The 15,244-nt window shown below is 38.3% G+C and overlaps 1 protein-coding gene across 2 annotated transcripts in view; it reads right to left on the reverse strand.

Moving 5' to 3' along the window:
- Lmbrd2 (LMBR1 domain containing 2) overlaps window positions 1-15,206 on the reverse strand; it is a 51,623-nt gene extending 36,417 nt beyond the window's left edge. Inside the window, exons 1-4 of one of the 2 annotated variants that reach the window (XM_032898797.1) lie at window positions 15,094-15,206; window positions 5,805-6,041; window positions 5,449-5,546; window positions 3,438-3,533 (exon numbers count right to left, since the gene is read on the reverse strand). In XM_032898797.1, the coding sequence (XP_032754688.1) occupies window positions 3,438-3,533; window positions 5,449-5,546; window positions 5,805-5,978 (368 nt within the window). In that variant the 5' untranslated portion in view covers window positions 5,979-6,041; window positions 15,094-15,206. Of the gene's footprint in view, window positions 1-3,437; window positions 3,534-5,448; window positions 5,547-5,804; window positions 6,042-15,085 lie in introns of both variants that reach the window. The other variant, XM_032898796.1, reaches the window with a different exon arrangement.
- Between the last annotated feature and the right edge of the window lie 38 nt (window positions 15,207-15,244).

The raw sequence follows: 15,244 nt of genomic DNA on the forward strand, positions 1-15,244 counted from the left end.
GTAATAAAATAACATCACTAGACTAGATCTGGGGAAGCAAGTACATCAAGTACAAAGAAGGAAACTTAGACTGGCCTCTGAGAAACATCAACTTTTAGGGAGATGTAGGGAAAGAGGAGGCAAAACCAGTGAAGGAGGGTAAGACAGAGCAGTAAAGAGGCATGGAGAAAACCAAGGAGTATACAGAGCAGAAACAAGAAGAAAGTATTTGAAAGCGGAGGAGAAATAAATAAATAAAATAAATGCTGTCAAGAGGTCAAGCACATGAAGGATTTGTATGTGTGAGTGGATGCTGGAGTGTTCTGGAAAACGGTACTATGGACTAATGAAGGAACAAATTAACTGAGTAAATGAGATCACAAATGGAGTTTATTTAAGAGGTGTATTATAAACTATGGTAAATACATAAAGTAGATGTCTCTCAGAAATGAAAAACAGTAACAAAACAAGGATATGTACAAAATTGTATAGATAAGTCTCCCTAGTGTATGAATAGAGAGAGAGGGGGAGGGAGGGAGGGAGAGAGAGAGAGAGAGGGAGAGAATGAATCACGCTGTCTAAGTCTATGTTTATAAATCTAAGCACAACAAATCAATCTATAGTGATGGAAGTAAAAATTGTGATTTCTCTTAAGGATAAGGAATGTCTAGAGACGAACATTAGGAAAACTTCAGGAGTACTGTAATGCCTGCATCATTGAGTGCTGATATATGGATTCATCCACTTCGAAATGATCTTAACACAATGAGTCCAATTTTTTGTAAGATTTCATACTTTAGTCTTCAAAAACAGTGGTCATAATAATATTAGTGAGATTGAGACTGGGAAGGAGTTTGAATTGAGAGAGATTTTAAATATTTGCTTGTACATGACAGATTTATTTATGTGCACAGGGATACTGTTTTACATGATTAGGTTGTCAAAACTATTAGCTAGTAACAAAGCTTAAGGAGATAGGTTTAGGAAGTTGGGGTAGCATAGTAAGAATGACTCTTCCAACCCCGGAGACAAGGGAGAAAAGGACTCATAATGGAACGTGTGTTGATAAGACAGATACTGAAAGAACTGCCATGTGACAACTTCTGTGCAGCAAACAGTAAAGTCATATTCCAAGAGTAAAGGTGGCATTACAGAAGAACTAGAAAAAGGTCACAAAAGACTTAAGGTTAGAAACTGAAGAGAAAGAAGACAAACAAAAACCTGGCAATTTTGAAGGCATGGGTAAGGTTTTTAAGAATAAACTTTCAAAGGGAACATTCTTTTTGTTTTGTATTCTTCCCTTGCAGTACTTGCTCTAGTCAGCTTGAGAGCTTAGTTTCCTGCAGAGTATTTAAGGGCAGATGAGAGGGCAAGGGTAACTGGGAGTCTAGAGCAGAGAAGGACGACAAAGTTAAATGGGTAGAGAAACAGACTTGGGGTACAATCCTGGTTATTGAAACCACAATTGTACCTGATGGTTTGTGAGAACAGGCAGGCAAGATGACAGAACATAAGGATCAAGGGGAGCAGCATTAGGAACGGGGTCACAGAAATAAACGAAACATCCATGTGGGAAATGAGAGTATATGAATAAGCAGGCAGAGAGAGAGGTGGACCTCTATTACTACATACACCACCCAGTTGATTATTCGAGCTGGATACACTCTGAAAACTTCTTTCCTTCAGTCTAGCATGTTGAAGAAAAGTCCACACAAGCTGATGAGAGAGGGAGGCAATTAAATCGTCCTATTCAGCTGCAACTAATACCTATGACCCACAGCAGTAACCAGCGTGGACACCTAGGACCCACAGCAGTAACCAGCGTGGACACCTATGAACCACAGCAGTAACCAGCGTGGACACCTATGACCCACAGCAGTAACCAGCGTGGACACCTATGACCCACAGCAGTAACCAGCGTGGACACCTATGACCCACAGCAGTAACCAGCGTGGACACCTATGACCCACAGCAGTAACCAGCGTGGACACCTATGACCCACAGCAGTAACCAGCGTGGACACCTATGACCCACAGCAGTAACCAGCGTGGACACCTATGAACCACAGCAGTAACCAGCGTGGACACCTATGAACCACAGCAGTAACCAGCGTGGACACCTATGAACCACAGCAGTAACCAGTGTGGCACGATCTGTGATAGTGCAGTAAATGGCACTCACATTTGTTAATGGTAACTAGCAATTGTCTCATGGGACTTAAGGCCCACTCCTGAGGAAGGAAATTCTGTCTGGTACTGGCAACCTGTGCAGCTCCCTAGGACAAGTGAGGATATTTACATCTCGAAGAATCTACTTTTGCCATGTTGCTAAACCAGCATAGCTCCTTACTATATTCTAAATCTTGTCCTTGTACCCACAGGTCAGTGTGGTTACCATGCCTCATGAAAAAGCCTCCATTTACAGCAAACGGAGACCATCCCAGAAAACACAAGAGGGCACCATGCAGATCAATAGACTCTTGGGAGTGCAGCCCCAGCACAGTACATCACAGTTCTTGCATCTACATCTCAGGGTCACTGTGGAAGAAGAGAGAGTGGAAGAGGCAGAACGCCAGGTAGTCTGTGATGGAACAATCTCTCCGAGCAATAGCTGCATGAATAAAACTGGATCAGTAGCAAAATTAATAGGCAATAAACATAGAAAGGGGAAAACTTAGTGGGGTCCTACCTCTACAGCAGTGGTTCTCAACCTTCCTAATACTGTGATCCTTTAACACAGTTCCTCATGCTTTGATGACCCCCAACCATAAAATTATTTCATTGCTACTTCATAATTGCAATTTTGCTTGTGTTATACATTATAAATATATGATATGCAGGATATCTGATATGTGACCCCTGTGAAAAGATTGTTCGTCATGACCCACAGTTGAAAACTGCTACTCTAGACTAAGAACCACAGGTCACTAATGACTGGGAGAGGGAGAGATAGCCTCTCCCAGGGATGAGAGAGCACCCTTATTGGTTGTTCAATGCAGAGTGGTCAGCCCTTAATCCATATACCCATAAACAACAAAAAATGATTTGCTGTCTGTAACAGTAATAATCAAGTAAGCAGAGGCTATGAATTTGACAGTGGGGTGTATGGGATGGGTATGGGATAGGCTGGAGGGAGGAAAGCAAGAGGAAGTTATATAATTCTATTTTAATATAACACATATTTTACAAAAATTGAAGGAAACCAAGAGAGAGTGGTAACCTTCATAAAAGCACTTTCATGAAGGACAAAGCTAAACGAAGACCAGATTGTAGGTCAAATGAGAAAGATATCAAGAAAGGAAACAGTCACAAGAAAAATTTTCATTTCTGTTTTCTATTTTTGTGTACTTTCCCCCCCTCTTTCCTTTTTTGTAAAAATGGGATACTACAGCTCAAAGTATTAAGGTTTATTAAAAATGAATCACCTTGGCCAATAATGCAGCCTTCACTGCCACTTACCACGTTAAAAACTGTGATGTCCAATAAACTACCCTCCAGAAAATTGGCATGATTCCATCTGGAATGTAACTCCATGGCTTGAAACATGGATGCTGTCTGTTCAATAACAATTTAAAGTCAATTAATCATAAGTAATAACTTCTTAAAAGAAAGTATATATTTGTAAGTAGTAACGTTCATATGCATCAAATTAGTAATTATTGATCAAATCATTTCTCACAGAAAATTTAAAAGTCAAAGCTGCCAAACCAAACATTGTACATGAAAGAAGAAAACCATCCACTCTAAAGAGGAATGTCACTCACATTTCTGATTCCCAATGTATTCTTAGGTATTTAATGAAAGGAAGCCATAGTATTTAATGAACCGACTGATAGTGTGAAAATCTTTAAAAAACAAAGGGATTTATGGAATCAAACTTAATGATTACACTTAAAATTATACCTGTCCCATTTTTAGGGCTCACTATACTTAGTCTTTTATTGCTATATAGGAGTGAAGGTTGGAATAGGAATTGAACAGGAATTCAATATAAGAAGAGTTATCATCCCTGATGCTATCCAATTAGACACGTACTGCTTCGGCAGGGTTAGCACCAGCATCTATACACAGTTCTGTTCAGACTGTCTACTGAAGAGCCTCTGATGACAACTTCTATATCAAAGTTCTCTAGAATATGAGGTTATCTTTTTAATTCAAGAACTTCTAAATAAACTGTTACTGATCTATATAGTTTTGAATGGTGATGAACATTTTAGTGATTCAAAGATGAGCACGTTATCTTTACTCAAGCTAGATGGTTTTTGCATGTGTATGTGCATATTTATGTGTGTGAGAAGGTCAGAGGACAGGGGAACACTCTTCCACTCCTTGAGACAGTTTTCTGACTGGCTGAAGCTCATCAACTTGGCTGCACTGGTTACCCAGTGTGCCAGGCATGAGCTCACTACTGCATGTCACTACGCTCAGCATTTTTATGTGGACTCTGAGAACCAAACTCAGGTCTTATGATTGTTAGCCAAGTACTATATTTACTGAGCTATCTCACTAGGCTCTAGATTTTCTTTTAAAAACTATATAAAGAAGCACATAAATACTACTCAAAGTACTAACAAGCACTAAAATACTACATTCTTGTCAACAAGAATGTTTCTTACATGGAAATTTAGTAGGAATTCAATATAACCTTTTGAAATTGTTTATTCCTCATGTGAAATTATGTTTCTTTTAAACATTATGTTTAACTATGAGTGTGTCTCTCTCCCTCTCCCTCCCCCATCTGTCTGTGTCTGTGTGTGTGGGGGGGGTGTGCACACGCACACGCGCACGCACCAGTTGCGAACTGCCCAACATGCATGCAGGGAATTGAATTTGGGTCCTCTACAAGAAGAGCAAGTGCTCCCAATTGCCCAGTCATCTCTCAAGTCCCTACGATGTTTTTTAAGAATGTGTAATATGAGAGAAATATCCTATATTCACAATAATCTTGCTTTAGTTTGTTTCTGTTTGGGGGATTTTACAGGCAAGGTTTCTCCCAGGCTAGCTGTGAACTTCCTATGTAGGTGAGGCTGGCCTTGAACTTTTGATGTGCTGAGATTTCAAGTGTGTACCACCATGCCAAACTCCACTTCTGTTAACTCTTGTAATTCAGATGAAATGGAAATGCCCCTCCTTTATAGATTTATTCATGGTGCTGAAAGTTGAGAAGGTCTATGATTTAAAAAAAAAAAAAAAGATTGAGAGAAATAACAAGTTTTAGATTTTAGTAAGATGTAGAAACAAACTAAAACTTCTGTCTTCTTTAAGTTTCTCATTAAGGACTATATTGTGTACTGATGTATATTTAAAATGTATAATTAACAATGCAATATAATAAATATACTAGAAAGAAGAAAAGGATTGAAAATAAGGAATAAAGGAAACTTTATGAATATAAAATACAAGTGGTAAAACTATCAACTGCAATACTGCCATGTTTCTGTTGAACAGGAAAGTAGAAACCAGGAAATACCTTGGAGCTGGAGTGACAGATGCATACACTCCCGTAACATTGCTATTTTCAGGAGGGCTGGAATTTGCAGCAGCATGCCTGCATCGGTTATATATTGTCTAAAACAATGAACATAGGGTTTATAATGAGAACCAAGAATTCACCAAGTACTTAAAGGATATTTCATAATCTACCTATTTTCCCGACTATACAATAAAATTCTGTTTAACAGTTAAATTCTTAAAACAGCATTTAAATTCAAAATGTAAGGATAACCTCATATAATTTAGTCACTTTAAGAAAGCAATATTCAAAACATATTCCAGATTGTCTGATTATAAGTGTCTTTTAAGTTGTATCTCAGTCTCGCCTCTTACCGTACTAACATCCAGCGGCAGTATGAAGACAATAAGAAAGCAGAGATACCAAGCAAGCAGTGTTCCGATGATTACAAGTCTATGCTGCTTCTTAAAGTCCCCATATCGATGAAGGAGGAACAATGCCAGAAAAAAGACAAAAACAATCTCCAGTCCTAAAGCCGCACCGCTCATTATTGAATGTTCACAATCTCCAACCAAGCGGATTCATGGAGAGTTCTGGACCATATCTGTTCACTGAAAAAAGAAAAGAAAGAAGCATATAACATTAACACAGAAAATAATAATTTTGAAATTTTATAATTAGCTAATTAATGTATTAACAAACTCTTTGGAAAACTGTCATATAACTTTCCATTGGTGTTTGAATAAGATGAAATGTCAAGTCTTTTTTATAATTTATTTCTTTATGCAAAGTTTTTTTTTTTTTTTTTTTTGGTCCTTTTTTTCGGAGCTGGGACCGAACCCAGGGCCTTGCGCTTCCTAGGTAAGCGCTCTACCACTGAGCTAAATCCCCAGCCCCTATAATTTATTTCTTAAGGTACATCTTTAAAAGTTTACAAGTCGGCTGAGTGTGCTACCACACCTTTAGGCCTAGCACTTTGGGTGCTGAGGAAGGATGAGATAGAAGCCAGCCCGGACTATATAGCAAGACAATCTGTCTCTATATATAAATAAAATTTCTTTAGGGAAATATTATAAAATAAAAGTCATACTTGTTTTTAATATATTAAAAATTAAGAAATTCTTAATACTAAGATATGAACAGTTTTATAGGCATGTTATCATGCACTGTGTAAAGATTATCCTTGCATCATTCAAATGCTGATTTCTTTGCCCCCATGTCTGGTTCTAGACATGGCATTGTAAAGCTTAGTCTAATATCTCCTGCCTCAATGTTGTATAAACATTGCTTCTCACTTAATCTCTGATTTGTCAATAAAAGTTGATCAGCCAGTGACTGAGCAGAGAGAATAGGGCTGGACTTCTGATCCCAGCCATAGGAGGAGGAAAGAGAGAACGGTTGAAAAAGGATTAGCCAAGGGAAGAGCATACAGGTGACATCACAAGAACATACATGGAGCAGAGTACCAGATAAATACTAAAATGCAAGTCTCTCCAGAATTTTGGCTGGGAGGTAGCCATATTAGCTTAGAGGATTAAAATAGACTAATAGTGTTCAGCTATTGTGACGTAAAGCTTGGCTAAATAAATCTTACAGTCTCTGTCTCATTTATTTGGGAGACAGCAAGAATAAAGAATTAACACTTTTAAAATTGCATTAACACAGTTTTAATATATCATTTGAGTATGTTTGTTAATGTTATAATTGTTAGCCAAATATTTAAATTATTTTTAACTTACAAACTTTTTACATACAATATATTCTGATCATATTGTTTCTCCTCTCCCAACTCCTAGCAGATCTTCAATCTCCCCTATCTACCCAACTTCATTTTCTCTCTCTGCAAAGAACATAAAACGAAAACCAAAAATCAAAAAAAAAAAAAACCTATAAGATAGAAATACCAAAAGGTGCATACACAAAGAGAGAGACAGACAGATAGACATGTAAAAAGAGAGGTGCAGAGGAAGGGAGGGAAGAAAGGAGGAAGGGAGGAAAGAAGAGGGGGAGAACATTTTAAAGTTGGGTGGCAAGGGATATGGGAGGGTCTGGGATTTGGAAGGAAAAAAACATGATCAAAATTTATTGTATAAAATGAAACTCAAGATGGATGATCAAAATGTGAATGCTTCACTCCTTCTTTAAAAGGGGAACAAGAATACCCTTGGCAGGGAATAGTGAGGCAAAGATTAAAACAGACACAGAAGGAACACCCATTCAGAGCCTGCCCCACATGTGGCCCATACATATACAGCCATCCAATTAGACAAGATGGATGAAGCAAAGAAGTGCAGGCCGACAGGAGCCGGATGTAGATCACTCTGAGAGACACAGCCAGAATACAGCAAATACAGAGGCGAATTGCAGCAGCAAACCACTGAACTGAGAACAGGACCCCCGTTGAAGGAATCAGAGAAAGAACTCGAAGAGCTTGAAGGAGCTCGAGACCCCTTATGAACAACCATGACAAGCAACCAGAGCTTCCAAGGACTAAGCCACTACCTAAAGACTATACATGGACTGACCCTGGGCTCCAACCTCATAGGTAGCAATGAATATCCTAGTAAGAGCACCAGTGGAAGGGGAAGCCCTGGGTCCTGCTAAGACTGAACCCCCAGTGAATGTGATTGTTGGGGGGAGGGCGGCAATGGAGGGAGGATGGGGAGGGGAACATCCATAAAGAAGGGGAGGGGGAGGGATTAGGGGGATGTTTGCCTGGAAACCGGGAAAGGGAATAACACTCGAAATGTAAATAAGAAATACTCAAGTTAATAAAAAAAAACAAAAAATTGCTCCTTTGGAGTGAATCATTGTAGTGGTAAATAATGTGAAATGTTGGCTTGCAGATTTCCCTATATCAAATGCTGATTCATGGAACAATTAAAGATGCTTCCCTTCAAAAAAAAAATTTTATTGTATAAAAACACTTTTTAAGTAAGATAAAAAAAATGTTATTCAGTATGAATCTAAGTATAACATAATTCTTACCAGAAACTTTCTGTATACTTCTATCTACCTATTTACTTATCTGTAATTTTCCAGTGCCAGGAATATTATAAGAGTACAAAAACAAGAGTGAGTATAAGGAGGGTGTTGCAGTGGGGGTGATAGTGCGCATCTTTAGTCCCAACATTCAGAAGGCAGAGGCAGGACAACCTTTGTGAATTGCAGACCAGCCTGGTCCACAGAGTGAGTTGGGGGACAGGGAGACACAAACGAAGATACAAAAAAGACATTACCTTCCAAATCCTAAATATTTAGAAGTACCCAATGGTCAAATATTATCAAAGTAAAATAAATAATATTTAAGATTACTAATAGCAAAAGGATATGCCCACATAAACTTAAAAATAAGATACACAATTATATGATCTGCAGAAAAAGTTAAGACAACAGTAAAATATGTAAAGATGTCAAATAAGTGGTTTTATGAAGGGCAGGAGCAAAGACAAAATCAGTTACTAACCTGCCATATTAATATTTCTATTATGCATTTCAATTTCTCATTCTCAGTACATTAAATGTTATAGATTAAAACTCAATTATGGGTCTTTCATCTCAGCACAAGAAATGTTTGGCTGTATCCTGTCCTCACAGTCAGGGTATTATTCTATCACTGCAGGAATGAGGAACAACTGCTTATTGTCATAGTTTCTGGGTCAAATAGGTCAGCACAAAGGAGCTCAACAGAGTTCTCTGCTTAGGCTCTCAAGGTATCAGTAGGTGTACATTCATCTCTGAAGAACCTAAGAATTTACTGTGGGCAAAATTTAGTTCTACTCTCAAGGGTAAGGTGGCACATGGAGTTCGGGCACTGGATACTCTCATTCTATGTCCAAATAAAGCTATAAAGGAAGGGCTATCTTTATGTGTCCAGTATTCTATTTACCACATCATTTAAGTTTCTTTTTGTGTCATTATGACAAATGAAATTCAATGAAATTAGAGATTCATTAGGTCCCCCTAATCTGAAAGCGTGTGTTTACAGTCTGTATCTTTAATCTTGAAGCTGGATTCAAATGAGGAATTATTTACTTTTTAAATATAAAGTGATAATACTTTCTATGACTCCTATGAATTCCTATAGCTCGTTTTGGTTGCTGCAACTGAATACAACTGAATAAGGGTATCATATTTACTCAAGTTAGGTATTTATATATTGTACTTCATAAAAGTAATTGTCAACTTAACAAAATCTGGTCATGTTAATAATGGAACAGCGATTTGGCAATACATATCAATTTTACTTTTTAAAATCACTTTTTAAAAAATGTACCTTTGTGGCAGCAATTCCTTTTTGAATAACTCATTCTCAGTTTAACCAAAGCACAAAGGTCAGTGTGGGAGTACACACAATTCCAGTGTTGAGGAGGAAGAGGAGAAGGGGAGTTAAGAGGAGGAAGGGGAAGAGGAGGAGGAGGAGAAGGAGGAGGAAGAGGAGGAAGAAGAAGAAGAGGAGGAGGAAGAGGAGGATCCAGCTGACTGCTGCCTAATCAGCAAGCTCGGGGAAGAGACCCCACCTCAAAAAAAGTAGTTTGAATAGGTTTGGCTGCCATACACTCCTGTGTTTGAATGCTGGCCTATATAGAGAGTGGCACTATTAGGAGGGCTGCCCTTGTTGGAAGAAGAATGTCACTGTGGGGGTGGGTTTTGAGGTTTCCTATGCTTAAGCTCCACCCAGTGTAGAATTCCAGTCTCCTGGATATCTACAGAAAACAATCTTCTGGTCTTCTTTGGATCAACATATAGAACTCGTTCAGCTCCTTCTACAACACCTTGTCTGCAAGCTGTCATGCTTCCTGCCATGACGATAACAACGAGACCTCTACAACTGTAAGCCAGCCCCAGGTAAATGTTTTCTCTTATAAAATTTGCCTTGGTCACAGTGTCTCTTCACAGCAATGCAACCCTTACTAAAATAACACGATAGCTGCTTGCCTTTGTCTTCTAGGAAATATCTACTTGCTCCAATGGTCTCAAGGTATTGGTTTTACCCTCAATAAACAGCTTTCCTCAAAAAGTGTGTGTGTGTGTGTGTGTGTGTGTGTGTGTGTGTGTGTGTGTGTGTGTGTATGAAAGGAAAGCAACTGCATTTTACTTCTCAATATCTCAATACCCTAACCCGCCAAAAGTTATCCCTTTCTTTCCTTATCCCTTCCTAAGAAATGAGTCAGGCTCACAAAAATTTATTGCTCCCTTGCAACAAATTAGCATTATTTCCTTCAGTTTGAAAGGCAGCTAAATAGTTCTTCATCTGTTTGCTAGCAAGAGAATAAGCACAATTCAGATCCATGTCAAGAAGGTACATCCAGCACCCCAAAGCCTGACAGGAAGATGTCAATCATTTTGGCACATAATAAGAATGGGTTAATTACTGTAGAACATTTACTGAATTGTAACTATGTGTAAATTCTGCAAAAAGATTTCAAGAGCGAAAGGAAAAATGTGCCATTAATCACAACCAAAGTTGACATATTTTTCAAACATTAAAATAATAGGTTTAGGAAGATGATAATTAGTATTTGGAAGCATCCTAGTTTTCATGGGTTGGCCATAGTAGTAAAGTTGATTTTACTCAAAATCAAACGCCAACTGACTTAACTGGTCCAACTTTAGTGTACAAATAGTCAGATTGTACCCTTTAAAATATCAGGTCCAAAAGCCTTAAATATTTAAAACCCAACTCCATCATTTCCCAATTACCAAGATACTATTAGCAATTATTTCAAAATACCTTTATAACCATCTTGCTAAAATTAATGGTTCAGGAGTACTGTCTTCTATGTATGCTGTGGTTGTTAAAAGTTCTACATGCTAAACTCACTGTGAAAAAAATTTAAAGGTTAAAATAATTTTGGAATTTGAGGAATTCCAAATGTTCAAAAACAGAGAGGACAAGAGAGAAGAGGAGCCTAAGCAAAAGAGAAGAAGAAAAAGAGCAAGACACTAAAGCAACTGATGAGAACACAAACAAGACAAACAGCAACAAAACTGACAAAAATGTGTCAGACCCCCAAATTCTGAAACCAGTAAGAAACTTGGCTTTAATTTTTTCCTTTACTCAGGACCTTTAGACGCCTGAATACAAACTCTCTACTACTAAGCTCACTCCAGCTGCAGTGTTAATGTAAGTATTTTAACCATCCACGTGACATAATGATTAGATGACTCAAGAGCCTACAAAGAACTAAAATGAACAGAAGTGAATGAAAGAGTAAAAGAAAGCAATTCCCTACTCTAATAAGAAAGGTCTTAAATACACTCATTATTCCCATGGTTAAAGATTTCACAGCTAGAATTTTAGTTAACATAATAGGACAAGAGATTATTTGCTTTAAAAATGATGAACAGTCAGAATGGTTTTGTTTTTGTTTTGGTCCATCTAAGAGAGGAACTGACAGACCAGGTGACTAAGAGTCCAAGTGTGGCAAGAGGCAGGAGTGGATGATTCATCTTGGCAAGACTTGAAAGTTGGCAACCAAGTCAGTGGGTAAGGAGAACTCTAAACTTTCAGCAGACCCTTGAGGATTTCAGTTGTAGGAACTGTAAGAATTACTTTGGTATCCAGAGGCACCTTTCTCACAAAGTATTGTTTTTACAAAGGAAATTGAAAATTTAATATATGTTTAGGATATTATACTGTACATTGTTTTGTTGAGTTAGTTCCCACAATCTAATGACAAAAGATTGCTAGAATTTTTGCTTAATAAAGGAGAAAATGGCCAAGTGGATATGTAATTTACCCAAGTTCTCACACCAGCATGTGGTAAAACAGATCTAAACTAAGGCATCCTGACGACAAAGAATAGATTTCAAATTCATGTCTCCTCTCCAATCCAGACATCCTTTTAAAATACAATTTGTTTTAAGTAATTTCTATGGTTCCATTTTCATAAAGAATAATTTTTAAATATTCTATACTTCAAGATGAATCAAGAAACAATGTTTAAAAAGTCATGTTTAATATAAAATTTAACTTTTTGTTTTGTGGGTAATTATTTCATTTAGACTACAGTAGTTTTTTTTCTTTGTAATTTTCATTGGAGAACTACAAAGTAAGCTAGAACAAATAATATTTTTGTTGGGCTGGAGAGATGGCTCAGTGGTTAAGAGCACTGACTGCTCTTCCAGAGGTCCTGAGTTCAATTCCCAACAACCACATGGTGGCTCACAACCATCTGTGATGAGATCTGGTGCCCTCTTCTGGCCTGCAGTCACATATGCAGGCAGAATGCTGTATATAAAATAAATAAATCTTTAAAAAAAAAAAAAGAATATTTTTGTTATTGATCTAATCTGCCCATCACAGATCATTAAATCAAAGAAACCTGAAGATCACTTTCAAATTGAGGAAGAAAAGGAGATAGTTATGGAATTTGACAGGCAACTAGAAACATTTTTGCTATAACTGTCTCTAGCATCTCATTCCTCTAAGCTAAACAACAGAAGGAGTCAAAGGAATCTTTACACTTCTCTATGACACAATGTTGCCTTTATGCTTAATTGTATTGCACTGGTTGTATTTTATTTTCAAAAATGGGACCCATAGTTGTACACATACATGCATATATACATATACCATATATGTCAGTTATAATGGCCAGTCCTTTCTAGACTCTCCAAGGCCCTGAAAACATTGATTGCCTTGTAACTATATGTTTTTAGTTGTGTAAATGACACTGCTGTTGCCTTTCCTAAATATCCCCTTTCTCAATTTATAATGTCACTTTGTGTTCTATCTTAAGCTTCTGAAAGATATTAGATATTATTCAACCTAATGCATTTTCAGACTGAACAACTAGTGAAAGTGATTGTTGGGGGGGAGGGTGGTATGGGGGAGGATGAGGAGGGGAACACCCATATAGAAGGAGGGGAGGGATGTTGGCCCCGGAAACCGGGAAGGGAATAACAATCGAAATGTAAATAAGAAATACTCAAGTTAATAAAGATAAAAAAATAAATGAAATAAAATGATTTTTTTTTATCCTGGACTCAGATTAATTCTAATGCTAAAACGATGTTTTAAAAGACTTATTAAAATGAAATACAATATGTACTAATATTAAATAAGATTAATCAGGAAATACAGTATTTTACATTAGCAGCAATCACAATGTAATAATGTTTTAGAGACCAGACTCTTAAAATCACTACATGGAGTTTCTATACAGCTAACAACCTCAAATCTTCAATGGGCACAATTCCTCTATCAAAAAGAATCATGTGTGCCAATATAAACCTCTTCAGTATATTAAGGAAACAGCTGTGATTAGAAGAAATGCAAAAGAAAAACAGTTTCATTATCTAGGCAAATCAAGGGGTTCCTAATTTCAAAGTTAATAGGCTCTCCTTTCCTAGAGAGAACCTTGCGCCCACTAATTTAAATATCCTATGTTCTCTGATAACTCTTAGCTAAATTTGGAGCCGAACAAGGTGTTATTTTATGTTTACTACAATTTTTTTCTTGAATGAGTTACATCCTAAGAGAAAGGACAAAGTTCAAGAGAAGGCAAATGAGTTTTTCAAAATAACAAAAGATAACTTTATGAACTATTTCATAAGGTCTCATTTTAAGATACTTTCCATAACAAAACTGTGAATACTCAGTCTCATCGTCTTGCTTCTTTTCAATTAAAACTAATTTGAGAACAGGTCTTTTTTTTTTAAAAAAAACACCAATCTCAATTTCAGGAACTAAGGGTTTATGAATTTCTTCCTGTCAAGAAGTAACTAATGCAAAGATTATGGTAGAAACAAAGACGTAACTGAGCGTGAAGGGCTTCATTCCATTATAAAACAAATCCTGCCCTCCCCACAAAGAAACACAAGGGTATGCAATCTAACATATACTAAACCAATATTCTAATGTTTTTGATGAAGGTAGCCTGCTTTGTTCTCAACTCTATAAATCCTCTTCATTTTGGACTTGAAATGCATTCCCCTACCCTCTCCCCTGTTGCTCCGAAGTCACATTATCATCATCATCATCATCATCATCATCATCATCATCATCATCTCATCATCATCATTGCAGTTTGCACACTTGAATTTTGCATGGTCATTCTAATCTAATAGCCCCCGACCCCTTCAGAGGCTAAATTAGCATAGTTTTCAGCAGGGAGAGATTCATAGAGAGGCTGTGGGTTGAGTCAGAGGCACCTACACAGCTTTCAGGGTGGTCTCTCCTTACAAGCAGCGCCTCTCTTTTTCCTATTGCATTGGAGAGACCCGTCAAGGATCCAAGAGGATACACACGGGAACCACTGCTGGCTCCTGCTGCCTTAAAAATAAACCACCGCTTCTCTTGGAACTGCGCTTTAGCTTAAAAAGGCTTCCACTCGCACTGCCTGATTTGATCTTCAGTCCAAGCCCGTGGGGTGTGCGTCGTCCTCAAGCCTACTTTATACGTGAGGCAGGGATCGCGTCCACAGACCCAGTCCTAAGGGCCGCCCACTGCCAGGTGGAGGAAGGCGAATGGCCGGCTGGCAGGCGTGCCACCCGCAATCTCTCACCTGGCGGGCGACCGAGACCGGGGAGATGGGCCTGGCGGAGCCGGCCACTCGGAATCTGGAACCCCCAAGTCTATCTTCTCCAGACTGGGCCGGGACCCCAGACCCTGACGCACCTCACGCGTCCCCGCCCCCCTCACGCTCACCGTCAGACCTCGCCAGACAGCGTCTGGAAGGGACTCCGAAGCTTCGCGTCCGCCGCAGTCTGCCGGGGTCAGGGATCCTTCAGTCTCGGGCGACCGTGGCGGTAGTCTCCCGAAGGCCTGTGGGCTCCGGGAAAAGGAAAACCCGCTCCCAGTCAATCG

Source organism: Rattus rattus, chromosome 3 (genome assembly GCF_011064425.1).
Source record: "Rattus rattus isolate New Zealand chromosome 3, Rrattus_CSIRO_v1, whole genome shotgun sequence".
Classification (NCBI taxonomy): Eukaryota; Metazoa; Chordata; class Mammalia; order Rodentia; family Muridae; genus Rattus; species Rattus rattus.